The 10606-nt window shown below is 49.5% G+C and overlaps 1 protein-coding gene across 1 annotated transcript; it reads right to left on the bottom strand.

Annotated features, from left to right (window-relative positions):
- Positions 1-4772: 4772 nt before the first annotated feature.
- On the bottom strand, positions 4773-10229 carry PRR20G (proline rich 20G). The gene is made up of 2 exons (XM_058549988.1): positions 10178-10229; positions 4773-5377 (listed from the first exon to the last, which is right to left on the bottom strand). Exons 1-2 carry the CDS (start codon positions 10227-10229, stop codon positions 4785-4787), a joined length of 645 nt encoding a protein of 214 aa, XP_058405971.1. The 3' UTR covers positions 4773-4784.
- Between the last annotated feature and the right edge of the window lie 377 nt (positions 10230-10606).

Below are 10606 nucleotides of genomic sequence, written 5' to 3' on the forward strand. Positions count from 1 at the left end.
CTGTTTCAAATACAAAAATAATGAAATAGTTCTGTGCTGCTTGAGTGTGCATCATTTCTTTTTTTAAACTTTCAAAATACCCTCTTGAAATCCATAGTTGAGAAAAAAATATTGAGTCCTAAAATTCTAATTTTTGATGATCAAAATCCAGTGCCCCAAAGCATGCTGGGGAGAAAGTTTTGCTACAAAGAAGAGGCATAAAAGAATCTTTGACCATTCTGGACCACTTTCCCCACCCTGCCGAGCAAGATGAGCTCCTATGAGCGGGAGGAGGGAGGGAGGTGGGGAGGACAGTTGGCTGTGGGGGGACTTGCCCCTCCGCAGCCGGAGGCAGGTGGGGCTGGAGGGAAAGGACAGATCAGAGACAAGCAGGAAATGCGAACTCCTGCCATCTTTGAGTAGAGAGTGGCGTTAAAATGGGTTCAGGGAACATCTGGGCACAGGGGCCCGAGGCAAGTGTGAGTGGGTTCCCCCAGCCGCCTGAGGGCAGAGACACAAGGGAAATCTGGTGTCTCCTGTGCAGACTTCACCATCTGGAGGGAGATCAGGTGACCCAGTGACGGGAGTCGGCGGGAGAAAGCTCCCACAGCCATGGGCCCGGACCGCCAGCGTCTGCCAGGGTCCCTCACAGCATCTGATGCCAGTCCTTTAACAAGTGTGCTTCCGGGTCCTGGAAGCCGTCCCCATCCTCAGATGACTTGAAGGTGCGAAATAGGCTTTTTGATTCCTTGTTGAACATGAAGGTGTAAAGACACATATGGTCTGGTGGTCATGAGCAGCAGGGAGATTTTAATACTTGATGCAGACTTGTTATTGGAAACATTTCTCCTTCCTAAGTAAAGACATATATACAAAACAGAGAGAGAGACCAGTGGTCTTCAAGTTTTAGGATAAATATCCCATTAATAAAAGCCGAATATGTCTCTCAGTATGAATTAGTCACCACTCTAATATGTATATTATTAAACAAAAGAAATTAAAGGGACATAAAAATGTGAGGGAAAAAAAAAGCCTCCTGCTGCCTGGAGGTGGGCGAGTCTTCCAGGAAGGCGGGTACAGCCCCCGAGACGGAGGCTGGGCGCCACGCTGGCGGGGGGACCCCTGAGCCGGCCATGGCGCCCTGCGCTCTGATTAGACCGTGCGTGGAGGGTGATCTGGAACTGCCTCAGAAAACACTGTCCTCACGCTGCAAGGTGGGCCAGCGGCCCTGCCAGGTGAGACCCTCTGGCCCTGGGGGAGTGGGCAGAGCCCCTGCAGGAACTGGAGGAGCAGCCTGAGGGCTCGGCACGAGGAAGGGTGGGCTGCGCCCGGAGGGCTCAGCATGGGGAAGGGTGGGCTGCGCCCGGAGGGCTCAGCATGAGGAAGGGTGGGCTGCGCGCTGAGGCCGCACGCACCGCAGGCACCAGACGGCCTCACGAGGCGCAAGAGAACTGCTGGCCCCTGGCCACCGCCTGCAGCGCGCACGAAAACTACCGTGACGGCTAACACACAAGAAGTTCCTACAAACTGATAAGGAAAAGATTTAAAACCCAAGAGAAAATTGTGCAAAGGGCAGATGTCGCCTATTAACAGAGAAAAAAGTAAAAATGGCCAATAAATGCATGAAAATGTACTAAACCTTTTTAGTAGTCAAGACAATTCAAATTAGAACAATAATGACATATTTTTACTCAAGAGATTGGCAAAAATTATAGAGTCCCGACATTTATTGCTGGGAAGACTGTGGGGAAATCGGTGCCCTCCTAGACTGCTGGCGGGAATTGACATCCATGCAACCTAGTTTGAATATAATTTCTTAATATCTATTAAAATAAAACATGGCCATACCGTTTGACAGAGGAATCTCACTTTGAGAATTTATTAAATAAAATTGAAAGAACCACTACTTAAGATTGCATGTACAAATGTTTAGTGAGGTGTTTTGGTGGTAGCAATACCCTGGAAACAGCCCGTCGGCGGGGCCCCGCCGCGTAACCTGAATTGTGCGCATCTCGCGGAGCAATAAGCAGCCACCAGGGAGGTGGCGGTGCGTGGGTTGACCAGAAGCTGCCCCAGCGTGAAAGCTGGCCGGTCACATAGGAGACACCCCAACGGCCAGGCGAGAAGCAGCTCCCACCGCGGACGTGCTCGTGGTGGTCTGTGCAGCGCTCCCACAGCAAGTCTCCTCGCCCACGTCCGATGGAGAATGGGCTCCCCCGAGGAGCCAGTCCCCACCACACCTGCCTCACCACTGTTACCTGACTGGACCCTGTAGTGACTTCGAGAGACCCTGGGCGGAGAGTATGCCCCGTTTTTGTACAATCCAGCCACAAACAATACCTTTAATGGACGCGTGTGTTTAGGCTTGTATGATTACCGGGAAGGAACAACAGGAAAGGAGAGGAGGGGAGCACACATTTTTTCTTTGTCTTCTTGTATGTTTCTTTTTCTGGTTATGATAAACTCATCTTACATTGGCAAGATGAAAACTGTAAAATTTTAATCAAAGAATTGTACTACAATAAAAGCCAAAGAGAAGGGTTTAAGAGGATAGTTGAATATACAAGAAAAAAATCTTTCATGGGAAAAATTCTCTTCATTTTTTCTTACAGATGAATCTTAAAATCAGCCAGTCAAAGCTTACTTAATAAAAAACCAAATCCAACTCATAATAAACCTTTTATCAAATTCTGAGAAGATGGGAATGATCTCAATTTGATCCAGCATATCTGGTGAGAAACCTACAGGAAACGCCCTGCTTAACGGCAACACAGTTAAAATATTCCCATTGAAGCCAGGAACCGGGAGCAGGCTGCCATCGGGTTACTTATTCCTTATTCAGATCTTGAATGCCGTGCTTTCTCCTTGTTCATTAACCCCCTATGCCTTTTGTTTGATTCATCAAATTTTCTTTGATCCACTTTTTCCTAACCTGTTTTAAATTTTACATTCGATGTCAGTTCATTTAGTGGTTACCAATGGGGACACATGCTTAAAAATGTCTACAGCTCCACTGCTCCCTCATATTCAGCATCTATAACATCTCCAGGAACTAGTCAAGAATGTTGGTAATTTTTAGCTGCTTCCGAGCTCTCCTTCCCCCACATTACCATGTCAGCGTCTTCTGGAGTTTTAATGCCAGGTTATGCATCTTTCTTCCAGAGTCATACTTACTTAGACTTCATAATATAGTTTGCTATTTTCCTCGCTCACTGGTCCTCCTCGCATCCCACCTCTTCCTCCCGATTCTTTCTTTCCTGGCTGAGGAACACCTGCGCTTTCACTGCAGGTAACGACATTCAGCTCAACTCATGCTTCAGGTTGAGTTTGATTAGGATTCAGGCTCTTTTTCTGCTCCTTGTCTACACTTCCCCCACCCCCACCCGACTCACCCCCTCCCATACCTGGTAAAAGGGCTGCAGGAGTTCCAGAACCTTCTGTTTGTGCCCCACCTGGTCTGGAGCACACGAGCATCTCTGACTGGTTATGGAATTCTAGACTCGGGTTGTTTCCCCTCCAGGCCTTGAGGATGCTGTCCCGTTGCTTCCTCGGATTCGCTGTTGCCGCGGAGAGAAGTCTGATGTCACGCTACATCTGCTTTCCTTGTAGGGCTCATCCCTCCGGTTGTTTTTGGGACTTTCTCTTCACCATACTTTATTCAAGTGTCTGTTATTCTCGTGTCCTGCTCGGGATTCATGTCTTTCTTCAGTGTGGGGAAATTAGCCAAATTTCCTCTGTTGCTCTCATCCAAATGTTCTGCTCCTCCTGGGACCTCCTCTGTGGGAGATCCCAGCTGCTGGAGCTGGGCTGTGTGGACCACCTTTCAAACCTTCCACCTCTCTTTTGCCCTATTCTGGGGGCTCCCTCTGCGCAAACATCTAGTTTACTGAGTTCTTCCTCAGTCCCGCCCATTCTGCGATGCAAATCACAACATAATTTTGTTCAAACAACCTTATTTTGCATCTCAAGCATCTTTAATTGGCTTCGCATGTAAGTACACACTGTTGTGTCAGGGATGTCATTTCACCCTGTATCTTTCTGAGCATATTAATTATATTCTTTAAAAGTCTTTTTCTGAATGTTTTATTGGTTCCATTTTCTTGGATGTAACTTTTTCCTTTTTTCACTCTTTCCTTGTGTCCTCTTTTCTTAAAGTTGATGGTTATACACCAAAATGAAAAAATGGTGGTGGGGGATGCTACAGACTGAATGCTTGCGTCCCCCAAAATTCCTGTTGAAATCCTCACGGCCAGTGTGATGGAGAAGGGGCCTTTGGGAGGTGGTTGGGTTGTGAGAGCGCAGCCTCAGAATGGGGTCAGTGCTCTTAGAAAGGACCCTCGGACCCCAGAGAGCTCTCTCACCTCTCCAGCCATGTGAGGACCCAGCGGGAAGACAGCTGTCTACAGAGCAGGAAGTGGGATCCTGCCAGACCCAGGACCCCCAGCCTCCAGAACTCTGAGAATCACTGTCTGTTGTTTCTAAGCCGCAGGTCTGTGGAGCTTTGTTACAGCAGCCTGAACGGAGGGAGACGGGGAGCACGGGGGCAGACTGCTGACTTCTTTTAGCAAGCACTGAGGGACTAAATGCATGTGCACCTTTGATAAAAATTGACAGGGGCGGGGGACCCTGCCGGGACCCTGGGCAGAGGCTTGCAGGCTGATCCGGACAACACAAGGGGAGCTCTGCTCTGGGCGGGAGGAGACAGCAGGGACAGAAATGCGGACTCAGGTTTGGACTGGGGAAAAAGGAGTATTTAGCAAAGGCCCAGGTTAGAGAAAGGGGGGCTGGCGGCAGGTTATGGGGGGTCAGCGGGCAGTGTGGGTGAAGAACGCCGGGACCCCACACACGTAGGTGCCGGAGGAGGTCGGCATGAAGAACAACGCTGAGCCGGCCGAGGGTCTGAACCCGATGTGGGGACAGACGGCTGAAGCCACGAGCACCCAGTACCCAGAGGCGCCGGGCAGCCCCTGGAGGCCCACCCCAAGCGAGGCCGTGTTCGGGCTGCGGCCCTGCAGTGCATATCCGGGCACCGTCGCTGCGCCAGTAAAAGGGAAGGACGGGGTCTGCCTGGCGTCGGGCTCCACGTGGTGGGCGAGGTCTTCACCGTGGTCGAACTCTGCGTGCAGATCTGGTCCCGGCAAGTGTCCCGGCCCTGCCTGGAGGCCGGGGTCCCGGTGGAGGCCGGCCCGCCTGCTGCGGCCTCTTTCTGTCCTCCGGCTTCTGCCCCGCTGGCGGCCTCGGCCTCTCTCTGCAAGACGAGCAGATTCTGTGAAAGCGGGGGTCTCACGTCTCATGGGTTTCACGTAAGCAAAGGGTTTCGAGGGATGGCCTGGTTCCGCAGGGCCATCTGCTTCCCTGGGGCCCTCACCAGAGTGGCCTGGCTCTCGAGGATGCCCATCTGAGGCAAAATAGAGACACAGAGAGTGAGAAGAGGAGGGCAGGGCTTGTCCAGGAGGCCTGGGGGGTAGGAGGATGGGGGACATTAAGGGACGGCCCTGGAGAGCCCCGACAGCCAGGGCCTTTTCTAGGCTCCGCCCCGCCCGCCCGTCATTTCATTTAGCCCTCACAACCACCTGGTCAGCTAGGTATTATGTTCCCCGTTTTACTGATGGGTAAGTTGAGTCTCGAGTTCACTAGAGAGATTCAATTTGAATAAAAATGACAGTCCTTGCCCTCGCTGAGCTTGAACTTCAATAGGAGAGACAAACAGAACAAAACAAGAAAACGCAATGACACTGGTGGGTGACAAGTCAGCAAGTGAGGGAGTTAGGGTACCACAAGGGAGGTGGTTCTGAATCCAGAATGCCTGGGATTTTGTCTTAACTTACCTGGGCTTCAGTTTCCTTTGTCACAAATTGACAAAATGTACCCACCCCTGGGGTGTTATGAGGACCGAGTTACTACAGGCAACTGCTTAGATTAGCGCCTAACTCCGCAAGAGGACTTAACATAAACCTGTAAACCAGGACCTCAGGGATGAGCGAGATGTAGCCAGGCAAGAGAGGAGCAGGGAGGGAGAGGATTCCAGGTGGGACAGAGAGGCTGGCAGCAGGGCTTCCAGAACTGAAAGAAGCCTGGACTAGCTGGAGGGTAGCACAGCAGGAGGGAGAAGCTCATAAAGACTTCTTTAAGCTAAGCCCAGTTTTAGTTTATCCTGAGATCAAAGGAGAGCCGTTGAAAGATTTAGAGGCAGGGAGCAACACCATCACATCTGGACTTGGAGAGTGAAGGTGGGGATGGGAGGGCAGGGCATGCCTGGAGGCAGGAGTGTTAGGAAGGGTGGAGCTTCCTCCAGGGAGTTTTGAAGGAGTAAGGAAAGGCAGCAGAGGAGCAGCAGCGCTGATGTGGCTGGTGGTGACTGGGTGAAAGGGGACATCCAGCCCTATCTGTCTGCAGGGCACTCTCCTGACCATCCCTTAAGTGCCCCCCCATCCTCCTGCCCCCAGCAGGGAGGGGGATGAAGCTTTCTCGAGGTAGAGCTCTAGGGAGAAGATGCCATTTTGGGTAACAGACAATGTGTTCAGTCTTGTGCCCAATGACGATAAGGTGTGCGTTATCCCGGTGGAGACGTGAGAAAACAGATGTGGGTCTGGGGCTCAGTGGAGGGCTGGGCTGGAGCTGGATTTAGGGTCAGCCACACAGACTTGGTTATCACCACCATGGGTGCTGACGAGATCAGCCCAAGAGAGTGGAGGAGCAGAGGCCTCCCTTAGATCCCTAAGAACCACTACCTACCTTTAAAGGAAAAGTAGAGAAAAAGCACATTCCAGGGCCACCGATACGGAGGAAAATCAGGAGGGCGCACCCAGACCCAAGGTGGAGAGAATAGATCAGGAAAGGTGAGCTGCCAACATTGCTGGCTGAGTGGACAGAGCAGGCTGGGGATAGGGCCCCTTGGGTTAGTCACAGGAGGCTGTTCCTGGAGTTGGTGAGGGCGCTTCAGGGCGGTGTTGGGGCAGGTGTCAGCTGTGTGTGGTGGGGAGGTGGCGGGTGAATGACAGTGGCAGGGAGGAGACACAGCGGGCGGGCTTCTACCAGGGCGGTGGAACCGTGTGGAGACAGGACTGGGGCAAATGGGCTCAGGAATAAACAGCAACTCCAGTAGACCCGCTACAGTGGAACAAATTGAGAATGTTTTAACGAGTGCTCTCTTTCTCCACAATCATCATTAAAAAAAGAAATAATAAACCAGGCTCAGATCATCTCATGGGTAAATTCTTTTCCCAGTTCTTGGCTAGGAAACCTCAAACTCACAATAATACCTTAAATCAATCTACAAAAAGGTCAGAGTCCCAACAGCACCGGAGCGGAGGATTGAGACTTGTGTGCTCTCACCGCACACTCTATGGTGGCTTCATGTTTTGTGACACATTGACAGTCCTGTCGGTGGTTTCTTTGACCGTGCCTTCTCTGCAATCAGGGGACAAATCAGAAGGAAAGGGACACTAGTCATTGCCCATATTGCGTCAAGGAGAGTTTTGGAACTGACTACGAATATAATAAAAACGTCTGAGTTTGGGGTTTTTGAGCATCAAAAATCCGAGTCCTGTGTGATCCAGGGCTTATAAAGCCTGTGCTTTATTTAACAGTCCTATGTGACTTACGTGGTCCTTCAGAGTCATTTACATCTGCTCTCCCAAGCTCAGGCTTCAGGAGCAGCCAAGAATGGCCTGGTGAGCTACAGGAGAGCTGGTGGGCTGGCAGGGGCCTTGCAGGGAGGACCTGGAGGGCTCACAGTGACCTGAAGGACTGATGACCAGACACAGGTGCAAACAGAAGCAAGGGATGGCTTCACAGACCAAGGACCAGAGCACGCTTTCCGATCACACGACAGTACATAAGCCACCTTCCCCTTTCTTTCTTTATTTCTTTTTTTTTTTTGTGAGGAAGACTGGCCCTGGGCTAACATCCATGCCCATCTTCCTCTACATTATGGGACGCCGCCACAGCATGGCTTGACAAGCGGTGCATCAGTGCACACCCGGGATCCGAACTGGCGAACCCCGGGCCGCGGCAGCGGAGCATGTGCACTTAACAACTTGCACCACCGAGCTGGCCCCAACCTTCCCCTTTCTTGGCCTAAATGCAACCCCAGGAGAAGTGGTGGTGCGGGGAGAGGTGAGAGATCCTAAATTGAAGAAAGTCTGAATTGACAAACCCCAGAAATGCAAAGAACACTTAAAAATCAATAAGATAAACAACCAAACAGGAAAATAGCAAAAAGCAGTCATAGGGAATCCATAAAAGAAGAAAAGTGAATGGTCCATATGCATCTAAGATACTAAACCTCGCATATAAAAAGCAATTCAAATTAAAGAAAAGATTGGGACATTGTTATGCATCTATCAAACCAGCAAAGACCAAAAGATTTAGGACACTTGGTGTACAGCAGGAAATGTTTTGGCAGACAATTTGACAATAGCTACCAAATTTTAATGGCTTCCAGAGAAAGAACAAGGTGGAGGTACTTGTTTTATCATAGAGCATGAAGTAGCACGCAGCTGTAGGAATGAAGACAGTGTTTGAACGGAGATAAATGCCTGAGCAACGGACACAACAGGAAGCCCGGACTAGATGTACATCTATGGTAATTTGACCCATGACAGAGCTGGCGTTGAAGATCATCTGAAAAGTCTTCCCTGGGAAGCCCGTGCAGCCTAAGAGAAAAGTCTAAGAAACCGACAGTGGGGGTTCCCCAATCGGACAGCCCAGCCACATAAATTTTGTGGAACCCACAGTCAACAAGCCCTACCCACAGGCTCAGGGCTGCCATTCACCTCTTCAGGGCCCCTTTCCCAATAGGGGCAGCCAAAGGAGGTCACCAAACATCAGAGGAAAGACTCTACCATGAGAGACAATCGAACAGAAAAGCAATGGGAGGAAACAGTTTATGCCATAGATGAATCTTTCAGAAAATCTACCGTTAATATCCTCAGAGAGATAAGAGAAAAAATTATACCCATCAATCCATTACAGGGTACTTTTTAAAAGGAACATTCAGAAAAAAAAAAAATAGCTCTTTGAAATCAAAATTATGAGAGCAGAAGTGAAAATCTCCATGGAAGTTTTGGAAGATAAAGTTGAGGAAATCTCCCAGAAAAGAGGACAAAAATTCAAAGTGATGAAAAATAAGGGGGATAAAATATAAGAAAATTAGAGGCATAGTATCACCAAAGCTTATTATCATAAAATTTCAGAGTGCTGCGGACAAAGAGACGGTCCTAAAAGCTTCTAGAGAGAGAGAGAGAACAAGGTCATATGAAAAGGGTCAGAAATCAGAATGTCTCAAAAATCAGACACGTCTAAAGCAATGTTAGAATCTAGAAGACAGTAGAAAGGTGTCTTCGAACTATCACTTAGAATCAAGGAGAGTGGACTAAAGATATTTTTTAACATACAAAATCTCAAATAATTTCTTTTTGATGCATGTTTTATTGGGAGGCTACTAGAGGACTTGCTCCACCAAAGAGAAAGAATAAACCAAGAAAGAAAAAGACGCCAGATAGAGGACACAGGGGATAAAATTCAGAAGGGGAAAGGAATTCCCCATGATGGCGAAGGGAGCTCCCAGAGTGATGGCTGGGAAGTTGGCTCAGAGCAGCCAGTCTAGTTGGGCGGGTTAGAAGGGTGTGACAGTAACGCCCAGAGAAGGTGACATTGGTAGAATCCTTGACTGTCTTTGAATTTGCACGATTGTGGAAGATTTGAGAAGGAATTAGTGGTAAATAAGCAAATAATAGCCCAGGTGTTAAGTCCCAGAAAATTCAAAAGTTATGCCAGAGGGGAAAGTAATCCTGGATCGTAGAAGGCTCCATTCTGAAGAGTGGAATTCCACCGGGATGGGCTGGAGGGCATCAGGGGCTACGCTGACTGGTGGTGGTGATGATGGTGGAACGTGTGAACTAGAGCTAAATACCCCCTGCCGGAGAGGGAAGGCCTACAAAAAGTCCAAAATGGAAAAAAAATTAGGAGTAGAGTAGGCATGGCATTTAGAGGACAGGAAGTAAATGCTGAAAGGAACCATCTCGACAGACGAAAATGGTTGTGTGAACGCCGTGGAAACTGAGAAGGAGCAGGGGCTGCTGTTTCTCGTAATATGCCTCATTTGAATCTGTAAGTTATATAATTACATAAAAACCAAAAGTACAGTAAAGATCAGGAAAAACTCCAATAGAAAGTGACAGGCATTTGACAGTACCTTGATAGGGGGCCACTGAGCGCAGGCGTTTGGGAGGTCTTTGCTCCTCCATGAGGAATCTGCCGGAGAGATGACAAGGAGTCAGTCTCGGGGCTCAGACCACACCTTCATTTCCCAAGCACCAAGCAGCAACCCAGCTTCCCCAGCATCGCTCCTGGTGGGCACTGCTGCCCCAGCACCCGTCGTGCCTTTGAAACGCCTGCTGCCCAGGCAAGGAGCACGCTGGGCTGGCAGCTCCAGGGGACGCAGCGTGGAGGGGGGAGTTTGGGGTTGTGGGGAGACTTCCTTATGTTAAACTGTTGTCAAGGAAGAGCCAGTAGGGATTGGCCTAGAGGGGGGTTCACTAATTTATCCCAAATCCTCCAGGCAAAAGTGGGAGAAATGAGATGAACTATGGCCAAGTGAAGGAATTATCCCTCCCTAATAGGA

Source organism: Diceros bicornis, chromosome 2, assembly GCF_020826845.1.
Source record: "Diceros bicornis minor isolate mBicDic1 chromosome 2, mDicBic1.mat.cur, whole genome shotgun sequence".
Lineage (NCBI taxonomy): Eukaryota > Metazoa > Chordata > Mammalia > Perissodactyla > Rhinocerotidae > Diceros > Diceros bicornis.